Source organism: Poecilia formosa, unplaced genomic scaffold (genome assembly GCF_000485575.1).
Source record: "Poecilia formosa unplaced genomic scaffold, Poecilia_formosa-5.1.2 Scaffold93, whole genome shotgun sequence".
In the NCBI taxonomy this organism is placed as follows: domain Eukaryota; kingdom Metazoa; phylum Chordata; class Actinopteri; order Cyprinodontiformes; family Poeciliidae; genus Poecilia; species Poecilia formosa.
The window spans coordinates 391,988-406,336 of NW_006800032.1; the positions used below are offsets into that span (position 1 = coordinate 391,988).

Genomic DNA, 14,349 nt, shown 5'->3' on the forward strand with positions numbered 1-14,349 from the left:
ATTAAGGGTACAATACATGCATCACTATGTGTTATTTAAAGTGAAGCAAGTATTAAAAACTGTGGGAAAGCACAGTTAATTTTGACCACTCAAAGCACTTTACACTAGAGTCACATTCACCCATTCACACTCACACATTTATTTGGGGTTAAGTGCTTTGCCCAAAGGCAAGTCGACATGTGGCAGGAGGAACCTGGAATCGAACCTACAACCTTCCGATCACAAAACGACCACTCTACCCACAGTTCAGGCAGACTAACCTGGTCGGGGGCTTTTCTGGTGGGATTTGTCTCCCGTGTTTCACTCAAGCCGTGTCGTAGGATGGGCTTCCACAAAGGCGAAGCCTGAACGTGGGACATTTTTCCTGGCGGAAGCTCCTTCACGCTGCGGATCTCTGAAGAATAAGAAGAAGAAAAAGAAGAAGGAGAAGAAAAAGGAAAAGAAGAAGAAAAGAAGAGCAGAATACACAAAATGTAACTCTTCTGGTTTACACTTAAAAGTCAGCGTAACAACAATTGAAACAAAGCAACTGTGATCTTCCCGTTGGAGTTTTAAACCTCACCGTAAGGAGATTTCAGTGCCAGGGTTCTGGATGCAAGGCGGCCCATGAGGCGGGCCACCAGTAACTGCTGGTCTGACATCCAGGAAATGGTAATGTCTGGCAGACCCAGCGCCGTCACCGTGAACTTGTATCCCCACTCGTTATTGCTGCTGTCAGAGTGGAACAGGAACTGCAGCTGAGGTCCAGCGTCAAACGTCACCTTCTGTAGGAGCGGAGAGACGGACAGGTAGCGGGACGAAGTGACAACAACTTTCTGCTCCGATAGTTACTCGGCTTCGGCTCGCTTACCTTTGGCCATTTCTCACTCCCGACCTTCATATCGTAGCGCACCTTCCCACCTCTGGAGTCGGTGAACTCTAGGTAGTCGTATCTGTGAGGATCAAGAGGAAACGCTGAGTGAGACGCTGTCACAAAGAGTTTCCCCAAACAGATGTGTGGGAAGGCGTTGCAGTGCATCGGCGACCTCTTCTCCGTCTCGCAGCGTTCGTCAAACTCCACCTCGAAGGAGGTGGCGCCAGGACAAGCGAAGACAGTGGTCTCATGCTGGCTGTTCTCGTAGTTGTGGGGAGACTCCATGTTCCACGTCCGGAGCACCACTGGTTTCTGAGGCTGGTGGGAGCTCTCCTGATCCACCTTCAGTCGTTATAAACGACAATAAAGTTCAGCTACTGAGTCGGATTAACAACAACATCGCAGCTGAATTCACGACGCATTTCCACCTATATTTTGCGTACGACAGACTCGCCTTAGAGAAGATGTCTCCTGTGTCGCTTGACAGTCTTTTGAGGAGCTCGACCAACGAGGAGAAGCTCTTCAGCAACACGCTGTGCGGGATGTCCAACGAACACAGCTCCAGGAGGAAAATCATCTGGCAGGAGACGAACAAACGTTAGCTAAATGCTTTGGTAAAAAGTCGGTTACGTATGAGAGTGAATAAAATTCAGGAGAGAAAGAACTCGTTACCAGCTGTCTGAAGATGGTGGCCAGGATGGAGCTGCCCAGTTTGTTGTTAATTTCGCTGCTGGTGAACCTCTCGAGCAGGGAGCCCAGCACGGCCTGGACGCTTCCCAAGAACTGATCCACATCTGGAGGAACATGTTCATGAGAGGAGCGATGAACGTCTCTGGTCACATTCGGGGTCTCTGCAGGTTTCAGCAACTCAAACGTAAAAGTGCGTTCACACCAAATGCGTCTAACGCTTCAAAAGTCCGACATGTGTGCGCATTGAATGCAGACGCTTGACATTTTGCTCAACACCTCGCGCTTTTTTGCGTCAGGCGTGTCTGGTTTACATTCAAAGTCTATGTGGAGGCGCATCGAGGCGTTGTTTTCAGTTGCCGGCCTATTTGTCAGATGCGTCGAATGCTCCAAACACTTCAAATCGTGCTACGGTACACCCGCAAAACTCCCCGCAACGGGTCCTCGACCCGCCTCCCCACACACTTTGAATGTAAACCAGATGCACCCGACGCTCTAAACGTGTTTTGTGTGAACGCACCATAAGACTTTAAGACCATTATGAATGCAATTTAAGACTTCTATCACAACAGAAATGTACAAAAAATAAATTAATCTCTTGTATCTATACATACACAAGCACACATACATATGGACAACTATTCAGGAAGAAATTATACTGACGAGATTAACTATAGACATCTTTTAAACACATTTCAGAGATTTTAAGGCCTTAATTTGAGATACATGAATTTTAAGACTTTTTAAGGATGTGCAGACACCCTTACATTAAATAAATCATTTATTATTCTGATTAGACTTTACTGCACACCCTTGAAACAAGCAGCGCTCATTACTGTTCCTCTATGAATCCGTTTGTGCAGCACTGCGTTGGAAATTAAACGAAGCCGTCCCGTTTCAAAAATGCAGCCCTGTTAAAACGGCTCACATCTTAGAAGGATGTCTCTGGCCAGGTCACATGCGGTGGGTGAGGAAGTTCCCCCTTTGAGCTGCAGGTAGCACCAGGACAGCAGGCTGCCCTGCAGAGCCCAGAACAGAGACAGCAACACCTTCCTGCTGGCTCCGGTCTTCCCATCCACCATCATCACCTCACACTGAAAGACCGAACGTTCGTTAAAGAATGTTCGATTTGATGCAGTAGATCTTTCAAAGTGAGTAACGGAAGTCTGAAGTCACCTCTCTCGATGCGACGAGTAGCAGCGTCTCCATGACTACCAGTATGGGGCAGATGTCGAAGTCTGACGGCGCTCCTTTGGGGGGAAGCAGGAGGAGGCCGCTTGGATCCTGGTTACTGAGCAAAGACAAGCACACCTGTTGCTGATATCATCTCATGTGTGAGTAAAATACATACAGGTGTGTTTGGATACCTGTTCTTACCTGAAATAATTACAAAGAGACTCGAACGTCACCTTCACCGACTCTGGCTGATCATCTTCAGTGATGTTTTTCTGTAAAGACAGCAGATTAGGATTACTACACCTGCTATATGAATACCAATCAGAAATAAATAGCGCTTTATAAATAGGTTTATATATTATGGGAGTTTAATTTCTTCTAGAAAACAGTTAAAAGCAATGAAGCGGGATTTTTTTAGATTCCAATTTTAGCTGCAGTAAGAGGGAAAAAAAACGGTGAAACTTGCCATCATGTGGAAGAGCTTGTCCCGCCTGTTGAGTTTATCAGGGAAGAAAACAGCAGCTCCGTTCAGAATGGCCTTTACCGCTTCCTTGTGCAAAATGGTCTCCATTACAGACTCTCCTTCTGGACCGTCCACAACTAAAACACAAGAATTATGGCTGTCAAACGCCGCCGACCCTGACGACCCCCTCCTTGCATGACTTTGACTCTTGTTCTTACCGTGGCAGAGGTGAGTGTAGAGCTCCGACACAGCCTGAGCGGAGACACTCTGAGAATCTCCACTGCTGGATGTAGATGGACCTGCTGCTGCTGCTGCTGCAGAGGCACATTCTTCTGGTGTTTTACTCTCCTCTGCGTCCTGGAGCTCGGTCGGGTTGGGCAGCATGGGGAAACAGTTCTGCATCAACTGGAGCAGGAGGACTCTGCTCTTCAACACCTCCTCTCCCTCACTGCAACACGGAGATTACCAACAACTAAGAGCCCAACACTCTCACTCTGACGGCGTCGGGCTGAAACGATTAATCGGATTCATTGTGACGAATCCGATTATTTGCTGAAGAACGCAGTCGGAGCAACAATAATGCCAAAACTGCACACGAAATGCATACATTTTGATGTAAAGTCAAGCAGAAAGGGCAGAGCTTTGCACATGTTGATGTTAGGAGGAATTTTTTTTTTTTTAGCTGCAGATTTACACCAAAAGAATGTTGTGCTATTACATTTTAGGCATATATATTGCATGACGGCTGATGGCTTAAAAGCGGCATCCGACGTGCCAGCAGGCAAGAACCTCGCAAAATCGGTGCACCTCGTGTGTTTACGGGTCGCAAATAAGCACCAGAGGTAATCTGACTACTCACATCTCCCTGAGTTTGTTGTAGAAGTTCCAGAAAAGGTTAAGGCTGAGACCACTGAAGTCCAGAAGATACTTCTGCTTGAAGTGTGAGGCATCCTGCAGACACAAGCGAACACAGTTGAGTCAATCTGATCAAATGAGTAGAAAGTCTGCAGTGTCTCCTCAAAGCCACTAGAGGGCAGAGGAACTGAATATGAGCAAATAAATGAGCACAGAGGAAGGGAAATCACACATTCCGGCTTGATTACATGCTACTTTAGCCAGAATAAAACAAAAATATTTCTCTTTGGATTTGTTCTTAGTGTTTCTTTGTGGAAATTGAGGAGATTTCTCATGAACAGACATTGCTGTTCAGAAGTGTTGAGTCATCCCTGAACGCATTCATTCGTCTCTCCAACAACGACTCAGACGACTTTCTTTTAAAGTGGTCCGGATCAATAGACGTCCAGGCTTCCTGGAAGTCTTTCAAACATTTTCCGAGGAAAACCTCCTTCCTCTTTCATTTCCACATCTCTATGAAATGATTTCCAAAGGACGGCTGCTCTGTTTATAATACAGTGAAGATCGATTACACCCAAAAATGCAACTTAAATCCAGCAGGCGGTGCTACGTTACCATGTCTCGCGTGAGCTGCTGTATGAAGAAAAGGGTTTTATTGAGAAGACAAAGGCCCGTGACTCCATTTTGGTCAAGGCCGTCTCCCTGTCCGCCGAGGTCGTCCAGGTCGACGAGCCTCTCCGTTCCTGGGCACAGGTAGCCGCTGAAGCTGAGGTTCTGCACACCTAGCCGCTCGGCCGAGTCCTGCCTGGTGCAGAGGAACTTCACCATCAGGAACTGAGAAGACAAAACAATGAGATGTTGATGCTACCAAGTCTGAAACGATAACAAATTTTGAAATTGTCCCAGGAATGACTGCGATAAACGATAACATTATTGTTTCGACACCATTTTTAACTGATATAATGGTGGGGGGCAGAGCAATGTAAGTCAAAGACTAAGAAAGGGTGGAACTGGAAGACATTTTAAATATCCAAAATAAAACACAGCAACCAAAAGCAATGAAAAGGAAATAAAAACCACACAAACAAAACGAATAATGAAATCTGTAAGCAAAACTGCCCTTCAAAAAATATTATTAATCAGAATGGAAATTATTGAATCATTCATTGATTAACAAGCTTAGGCATAACACAGCCAATCTATGCTAACCAGTGCAAAAATAGGATTAATGAAGAGCAAAGAAGTTGGGAGGAAACAGAAAAAGTACATAAAAAGTTTTAAACGGCATCAGCGAACGGACTGGCCGGTACCTTAGCAACGCGACACTGCTGCAGCTTGATCTCCACATCATTCCAGTCCTCTTCAAGTTCAAACCAGCCAATCGGCTCATCCTCACTCTGCGCCGACATCTTCCCGCTGCAGGTAACGTGACAGAGAGACTTCAAGGTAATAAACTACACAGACCTCCCATGAAGACACTCATGGCATTAAGGGACATACAGCAGTGTGACAAAGTGTTTGCCTCCTTACAGATTTATTTTCTTCTTGCATTTTTTTGTCACGCTTAAAAATTTTAATAGCAGACAGAAACAACACGAGTGAACATAAAAAGTGACTTTCAAACAATAATTTAATTTATTCAAGGGGGGGAAAAAAAGCTACCCACACCGTCCTGTTCCTCTGGGAAAGCAATTGGCTCTTTGTTAAATCATGAATTAACTTTGATTAAACTACATTTCCTAGAAAGCTGAACTCAATTTCACAAGCCAAACCCAGGCCTGGATATTCCCTGATGAATCATTTAAATATAATAAATCATTTAGTGATATATTTAATAAGATATATGTACATACAAATAATTTAAATAGAACCACTCTGGTGGAGGAAAGATCTAAAATAGAAAGATAACGTCAAAAACAGCAGAAAGACAAAGTCACTGACATTTATGAGTCTGGAAAAGACATTTTGAAGACGAACTATTCAGTGAACTCAGTGAACTACTTGTTATATTTCTTCATTACCTATTTTACATTGGCTTTTATACTCCTACTTGCACTGACTGAACAAATTAAAGTTGTATTTTTTTTTTTTTTACATGTTTGACGAAGCTTGTGAAGCAATTGGTGGATTTAAACGTTACTGTGCTGGTGCAAAGTTATCAAAATATATTTCACAAATAAAAATTATGGCTGCATCAATATGAACATTTGGACTGATTGTGATCAACTACTACTCACACAGAGGTTGACTGTGTGACTAATTAAGTGTTATTTAGTTGTGTCAGAATATGGGCTAAAAAAAAAGCACACCACACTTTTCACACATTTACTTGCAAACAACTCAGAAAACCACATATTTTACTTCAGCTTCACAATTACACAACAGCTTTTCACATTCAATTCCCTTTTGAATAGCTGAAACTTGTGTTAGTAATATGAAAAATTTTAGATAGTTGTGAACAGTTTTGTAAAAGAAAAATAAAAAACGAGGAGAAATCCTCACCTGTCCTGTACAAACTCTTTGTAGTCCTTGTAGTTCCACGAGTCAAACTTTTTGAACCTCTTGAAATGCTTCTCTGCATCAAAAGATTCCTCCTCCATGTACGCAAACACCAAGCCACATTTAGCGCCGATCGCTCCTTTTCGCACCTGATCACATCGACAACAACGCAAAAGAATAATCAACACCCAATCACGAGTTATATTTCAATCAAATACCTCAACATTAGGGGATTTAGTTAATTTTAAAATGCTATTATTTACGTTTAAAGCAAGAAAGAGATCACGTGCTATAAGAAAACGTGTTTGTGAATTAATGAGTGAGTGAATAAAATGACTGATTGACTGAAATGTCTTCAGCTCTCTTATTAAACGTGTGAAATGGTGCCGTCTTACTTTGATCTTCATCTGCGTGACCTGGAAGTTGCTCTGGTCCTCCGTGGACAGGATGACGCTGGCTTTCTTCCTGCCGCTTTCTGTGAGGAAACCTGGACAAACAAANATGAACAGACATTGCTGTTCAGAAGTGTTGAGTCATCCCTGAACGCATTCATTCGTCTCTCCAACAACGACTCAGACGACTTTCTTTTAAAGTGGTCCGGATCAATAGACGTCCAGGCTTCCTGGAAGTCTTTCAAACATTTTCTGAGGAAAACCTCCTTCCTCTTTCATTTCCACATCTCTATGAAATGATTTCCAAAGGACGGCTGCTCTGTTTATAATACAGTGAAGATCGATTACACCCAAAAATGCAACTTAAATCCAGCAGGCGGTGCTACGTTACCATGTCTCGCGTGAGCTGCTGTATGAAGAAAAGGGTTTTATTGAGAAGACAAAGGCCCGTGACTCCATTTTGGTCAAGGCCGTCTCCCTGTCCGCCGAGGTCGTCCAGGTCAACGAGCCTCTCCGTTCCGGGGCACAGGTAGCCGCTGAAGCTGAGGTTCTGCACACCTAGCCGCTCGGCCGAGTCCTGCCTGGTGCAGAGGAACTTCACCATCAGGAACTGAGAAGACAAAACAATGAGATGTTGATGCTACCAAGTCTGAAACGATAACAAATTTTGAAATTGTCCCAGGAATGACTGCGATAAACGATAACATTATTGTTTCGACACCATTTTTAACTGATACAATGGTGGGGGGCAGAACAATTTAAGTCAAAGACTAAGAAAGGGTGGAACTGGAAGACATTTTAAATATCCAAAATAAAACACAGCAACCAAAAGCAATGAAAAGGAAATAAAAACCACACAAACAAAACGAATAATGAAATCTGTAAGCAAAACTGCCCTTCAAAAAATATTATTAATCAGAATGGAAATTATTGAATCATTCATTGATTAACAAGCTTAGGCATAACACAGCCAATCTATGCTAACCAGTGCAAAAATAGGATTAATTAAGAGCAAAGAAGTTGGGAGGAAACAGAAAAAGTACATAAAAAGTTTTAAACGGCATCAGCGAACGGACTGGCCGGTACCTTAGCAATGCGACACTGCTGCAGCTTGATCTCCACATCATTCCAGTCCTCTTCAAGTTCAAACCAGCCAATCGGCTCATCCTCACTCTGCGCCGACATCTTCCCGCTGCAGGTAACGTGACAGAGAGACTTCAAGGTAATAAACTACACAGACCTCCCATGAAGACACTCATGGCATTAAGGGACATACAGCAGTGTGACAAAGTGTTTGCCTCCTTACAGATTTATTTTCTTCTTGCATTTTTTTGTCACGCTTAAAAATTTTAATAGCAGACAGAAACAACACGAGTGAACATAAAAAGTGACTTTCAAACAATAATTTAATTTATTCAAGGGGGGGAAAAAAAGCTACCCACACCGTCCTGTTCCTCTGGGAAAGCAATTGGCTCTTTGTTAAATCATGAATTAACTTTGATTAAACTACATTTCCTAGAAAGCTGAACTCAATTTCACAAGCCAAACCCAGGCCTGGATATTCCCTGATGAATCATTTAAATATAATAAATCATTTAGTGAGATATTTAATAAGATATATGTACATACAAATAATTTAAATAGAACCACTCTGGTGGAGGAAAGATCTAAAATAGAAAGATATTGTATAGAACGTCAAAAACAGCACTGACATTTATGAGTCTGGAAAAGACATTTTGAAGACGAACTATTCAGTGAACTCAGTGAACTACTTGTTATATTTCTTCATTACCTATTTTACATTGGCTTTTATACTCCTACTTGCACTGACTGAACAAATTAAAGTTGTATTTTTTTTTTTTTTACATGTTTGACGAAGCTTGTGAAGCAATTGGTGGATTTAAACGTTACTGTGCTGGTGCAAAGTTATCAAAATATATTTCACAAATAAAAATTAGGGCTGCATCAATATGAACATTTGGACTGATTGTGATCAACTACTACTCACACAGAGGTTGACTGTGTGACTAATTAAGTGTTATTTAGTTGTGTCAGAATATGGGCTAAAAAAAAAGCACACCACACTTTTCACACATTTACTTGCAAACAACTCAGAAAACCACATATTTTACTTCAGCTTCACAATTACACAACAGCTTTTCACATTCAATTCCCTTTTGAATAGCTGAAACTTGTGTTAGTAATATGAAAAATTTTAGATAGTTGTGAACAGTTTTGTAAAAGAAAAATAAAAAACGAGGAGAAATCCTCACCTGTCCTGTACAAACTCTTTGTAGTCCTTGTAGTTCCACGAGTCATACTTTTTGAACCTCTTGAAATGCTTCTCTGCATCAAAAGATTCCTCCTCCATGTACGCAAACACCAAGCCACATTTAGCGCCGATCGCTCCTTTTCGCACCTGATCACATCGACAACAACGCAAAAGAATAATCAACACCCAATCACGAGTTATATTTCAATCAAATACCTCAACATTAGGGGATTTAGTTAATTTTAAAATGCTATTATTTACGTTTAAAGCAAGAAAGAGATCACGTGCTATAAGAAAACGTGTTTGTGAATTAATGAGTGAGTGAATAAAATGACTGATTGACTGAAATGTCTTCAGCTCTCTTATTAAACGTGTGAAATGGTGCCGTCTTACTTTGATCTTCATCTGCGTGACCTGGAAGTTGCTCTGGTCCTCCGTGGACAGGATGACGCTGGCTTTCTTCCTGCCGCTTTCTGTGAGGAAACCTGGACAAACAAACAAACAAAAAAAGACAGAAACATCCCGCTGACACATGAGCGCATGTTCCTTCATTTCCAGACTGAGTTTGGTGCTGCTGTACCATCTCCAGTGGAAGACTCTGTGAGCATGTTCTCCGGTCCCGACTTCTCCTCTTTGCTCTTGACGTCGCAGGCCTGCAGGTGGAGCTGGAGGGGCTTTCCTGCAACGAGTCGCAGTTTGGTTGAAATAAACGCCGTCGTCCCTTCAGAAGATGAACATGCGAAGAAGGGGTTCTGCAGATTTCGAGCACTCAAATTTAAGACCTTTATAAAACCATTGTGAATTAAATTTAAGACCTGTGTCACAGCAGAAATTTGCAAAAGAAATTATGTTTCACGCAGTAGTAGTGCCAGGTTTTTGTGCACACAGGTCGGCAACATAATTGAGCCAATAGCAAAGACGAACGTCATCCAGCCAACTGGCAATAAATTTACAATTACTCACGATAGATGCAAAAAAGCTAGCTAGCAAAGGGTATGTTAGTAGCCAGTTAGCAGTGGCTGCTTCTGTTTTTTTGAATCTGTATGTTTTTTTGTCTCCTCTTATTAAGCCCAGTAAAGACACAAATATAGCCGAAAAACATACAAGATTACATTTTCTAAGAAAATGAAGACATTTAATTTTAGACATAAATTTAAGACTTTTTAAGGATGATAAGGAATAACATGCAAGTCAGAAAGGTGAAGGATAAGCCAAATTACCGTTACGATAAAGCAATCGCAGCCTGACAGACGCCATGGAGACGATGAGTGAGGAGGCCTTGTACTTGGTCTGTAGACAATCACTGATGCAGGACAGGGCCTGGAGTATTTTGGCCACGCTGCCTCTGGCCAGGGCAAAGGCCAAGAGAGTCATTTCTGCGTCAGGGCTCACACAACAGCTGGAAAAAGCAAAACCCAAAGTGGTATCAATAGAATGATCACACTGCAGCTGAAGAAGATGGAAAGATGAACGTTTAAAAAATAAAAATAAAAGAAAGAAACAGCAGCTCACTTTGCAATCCTGAGGAGAAAGCCGTCCACTTCCTCCAGGATGTTCAGGGAGAAGAACTTGGGGAACTCTGTGGACGATGGCGTTAGCGACAGCGGCGGCATGTGCTGTAAGGCTTTCCTGAGGAGAAAAACAACAGTTTTACAAACACGTTGTTGTTTTTTTTCTTTACATCTCTGCATCTTACTGTGTGCTTTGGAGGACGGTGTGAGCCAGAGCTGGGTTCGTCTCCATCGACGCGGTGACCAGGGACGTGAGCAGAGACAGGTACCAGATGGCCGAAGCGTCCGAGACGGACACCTCTTTACTCTTGGTGATCTGATAACCCAGCGTCTTCAGTCCATGGATGCGCGTGTCGCATCCGTCGCTCAGGCATCGCTTGATGTTTATTTGGACGTCTAGGGATTGTTCGGGAAGAATCGCGGTTAGCCGAGTGACGGAACACGTGTGAAAAGAAAATTTAAAATCCCCTTCAGATAACACCTGATAATCTTATCCAGGGATCTGTTGCCTGCATCTATAGAGAAAAATGTGACTCTTAAGCCCTTCACAGTGGTTCTTAATAACTTAAAATAAAGAAGAAAAAAAAAAAAGCACTGAGCAACATTTTTGAAAACAGAGCTAAAAAAAGGCTACATTTTGCAGTTTTTTTAAATGAAATATCTGAATAGAATTTCCACAACAAAAATACAGAAATTAGTCAATATCTGCATAATTCCCTCATTTTCATTTGGTAATTAGATCCCAAACTAAGTTCTTCATTCATTTTTTTTATTTTATCTTTATCAGTTCCCAATAAAGCAAAATTTACACATCATATAGTCATAATATCGTATTTCCAATTTTAATACTTAGGAAGAAAAGTAGCTGCGTGCAACATGATAAATAAAACAACGGCTGCAACTCTTATTTCTCAGAGAAAGATTACAACATTAAAGTTCTTGTTTCTACAAAATTGTAACAAAAAAAAGTTTCTGTAAGGTCAATTCTAAAAATAGAAGTAAAACTGTCATTCTTCGATACAACTACAAAAGCACATTTTCTAGAATAGTCATTTATAATTAGAACCCATTCTATTCTAAAGTCTCTTGCAGCACTAGATAAATCTTATGGCTCATTGGACTGTAGAGGTTGCTGACCCCTGACCTTTCCCCAGCTATACTTTCAAGAGAAACGCGCCATTTGAGATTTTAATAATCACAACAGCACAGTCATTCTCCCACAATAAATGCTCCAAAACTACCTTTATTTCACGATAATCCCATCTGCAAACAGGTTTAGGTTGCAGAACGCCCTGAGCTCGTCTTACTCAGCCCTGAGCTCTTTGCAGGGTAATAACCATGCAATGCAATTTGAACTATGCAAAGGAAGTAAATGCATAGTTCAAGTTTATTACCGTGTGTGTTCTGTGCCGACGTCTGACAGCTGCATGCTTCTTTTCCTCGACTGTTATCAAGTCACGTACGGCTTTTTGCAAAAATATTCAACCCCCCTCTGGATCTTTTTACATTCACAAATAAACTGTTCTGTGTATTTTATTTATTTATTTATTTTTTTGTATGTGATTAACCAAAAATAGAAATTTAGTCTCTTAAGAAATGGAGTAAAACATTTACATGTGTTTGAGTTTTATAGCTATTGCTATATATTATTGTCGAAGTAGCTCTCTAGTAGCTTTGCTTTTTATTTTTATTTTTAAAGCATTGAAAGGAATATGCATACTATCGGCAAATATCGGAGCGCGGCTTTAGCGGCAGTATAAATATCGGAAATTAGCTGAAGGGTTCATATCGGTTCAACCCTCGTTTTTGTTTTTCTTTCTTTATAACGGAGAATAAAGATGGGCTCTCACAGGGGTGGGTGATGTTGGCGTTCTCCAGCAGAGCCACGTAGCCGGTGACGTTGCTGGGGATGCGGATGTCTCTGATCTCCTGCAGGGAGAGCCGCGTCTTCCCCACAGACACCGAGACCAGCTGAGGCATGTAGCTGTGGTCGTTGGAAGCCACGGCGATGGCCAGACGTCTCAGAACCACGTCTGGCTTCAGCTTCAGTCTGGGAAGTGCAAGAGAGAGTGCAAGAAAAAAAAAAAACTTAGAAGAGTCACGACTGGACGGTTTCAGGACCGCAGAGTCAGAGTCGCACTTTTCACCTGATCCAGTGTGAGCGCGCGCTGCCGTCCGACTGCCAGAAGGACGACGTTTCCCCGTTTGTCATCTTGTAGATCTCGGAGACGTTGGAGGACGCTTCTATCGTGCTGTAGCACTGTGTGACCACCTTGACTTTATCCACGTCTGGGTCGCGATCCAGCTCTGCTCTGTACTGGATGTCTAAATCTGAAAGGAAGCGACTCCAGTCGGGACAAACTTCTGCCACAGCGGCCAGGAAGCGAAGATGCATCGCATCTCTAATTCTTAGACCACCTCACTCTGTCACTCACCTTTCTCCTTCTGCAGGAGAAATTCCAGGAAGTCTTGAACCACGCTGGACCTCATGGTGCAGATGCTGTTGTAGCCCTCTAAAATCGGGAACGGGATGGCACTGCTGGGAATGCGATTCCTGTGGAGGAACTTAAGGATCTTAGAGGCGTGGGCTCCTAATCGGTCTTTGCTCTTTGAGAAGATGTCGACGAAACCTGTAGGAAATAAAAACAAAGCAAATAAGAAACAAAACAATTAAACAAGAGTCTGACTTCAGGCAAATGGTGTCCAGGCATATACAGAACTTCATAGATTTAGTGTAGCAAATATTAACAGAATCAACTATTAAGTCCAAACAAGAGAAGAAAAAAGAAACAAAAAAAAATACACATAATCACCATCATGACAGTTTCAAATATTTAAGTCCTTTTATAGTTTTCAATCATTCTATGTTTTAATTCCCTCCTAAACTGTGTTATGGTATAGTCAGCTTACGATCTTCTGGTAAACTACATTAGCTAAATAGCTAAAATTAATTCAGAACATCTCTGAAGAGCAACTTCCAAGTCTTGCAACAGGTTCCGAATCAGATTTAGTTCTGGACTTTGACTGGGCCATTTCAACAAATTCATGTGTTTTGATCTAAACTCTTAAATCGGGTCCCTGGCTGTGGGTTTGAGGTTGTCGTCTAGCTGAAAGCTCACGGCCCTTTTGCAGCCTCCGACATGCTTTCTTTCAGCGTTGTCCTGTAATTATCCCCACCTGCCATAAACTCTGACTAGTTTCCCTGCTCCTGTTGAAGAAAAGAGTCGCTACAGCATGATGATGCCACCACCATGTTTTTACAGCCAAGGTGGTGCGTTCAGGGTGATGTGCGGTGTTAAGTTTTGCATGCATGAAAGATGTTCAATCGTTCTCTCATTTAACCACCTACTTCCACATGATTGCTCTGTTCCCTCGTGAGCTCGAGTCAAAACTTTAAACTGAACCTTTCAGTGTTTTCTCCAACAGATTCTCCAATCTGTAGCAGCTCCTCCAGAGTCTCCACGGGGCTCACGGCTGCTTCTCTGAATAACATCCAAAATTCACAGCCAGCCAAATTTAGGATGAGAGTCAAGTCTTGGGAGTTGTGTCAAAATCTTTTTTTTTTTTTTTTGGATAACAATTTTAAACTTTAAACTTTCGAGTCTAATTCAAGTCCCGAGTCATTGGTGTCAAAAGTTGAG

General features: G+C 42.1%; 1 protein-coding gene across 1 annotated transcript in view; it reads right to left on the reverse strand.

Moving 5' to 3' along the window:
* Positions 1 to 14,349, reverse strand: part of zzef1 (zinc finger, ZZ-type with EF hand domain 1) — a 37,156-nt gene that overhangs the window by 21,106 nt on the left and 1,701 nt on the right. Inside the window, exons 3-25 of the mRNA XM_007557941.2 lie at positions 13,144 to 13,338; positions 12,856 to 13,039; positions 12,559 to 12,758; positions 10,894 to 11,104; positions 10,710 to 10,826; positions 10,418 to 10,596; positions 9,778 to 9,876; positions 9,591 to 9,682; positions 9,199 to 9,344; positions 8,012 to 8,117; positions 7,317 to 7,535; positions 4,039 to 4,130; positions 3,398 to 3,627; positions 3,183 to 3,316; positions 2,918 to 2,988; positions 2,717 to 2,831; positions 2,469 to 2,634; positions 1,526 to 1,647; positions 1,308 to 1,430; positions 1,026 to 1,195; positions 851 to 932; positions 563 to 764; positions 261 to 394 (exon numbers count right to left, since the gene is read on the reverse strand). Of these exons, the coding sequence (XP_007558003.1) occupies positions 261 to 394; positions 563 to 764; positions 851 to 932; positions 1,026 to 1,195; positions 1,308 to 1,430; positions 1,526 to 1,647; positions 2,469 to 2,634; positions 2,717 to 2,831; positions 2,918 to 2,988; positions 3,183 to 3,316; positions 3,398 to 3,627; positions 4,039 to 4,130; positions 7,317 to 7,535; positions 8,012 to 8,117; positions 9,199 to 9,344; positions 9,591 to 9,682; positions 9,778 to 9,876; positions 10,418 to 10,596; positions 10,710 to 10,826; positions 10,894 to 11,104; positions 12,559 to 12,758; positions 12,856 to 13,039; positions 13,144 to 13,338 (3,389 nt within the window). The remainder of the gene's footprint in view (positions 1 to 260; positions 395 to 562; positions 765 to 850; positions 933 to 1,025; positions 1,196 to 1,307; positions 1,431 to 1,525; positions 1,648 to 2,468; positions 2,635 to 2,716; positions 2,832 to 2,917; positions 2,989 to 3,182; positions 3,317 to 3,397; positions 3,628 to 4,038; positions 4,131 to 7,316; positions 7,536 to 8,011; positions 8,118 to 9,198; positions 9,345 to 9,590; positions 9,683 to 9,777; positions 9,877 to 10,417; positions 10,597 to 10,709; positions 10,827 to 10,893; positions 11,105 to 12,558; positions 12,759 to 12,855; positions 13,040 to 13,143; positions 13,339 to 14,349) is intronic.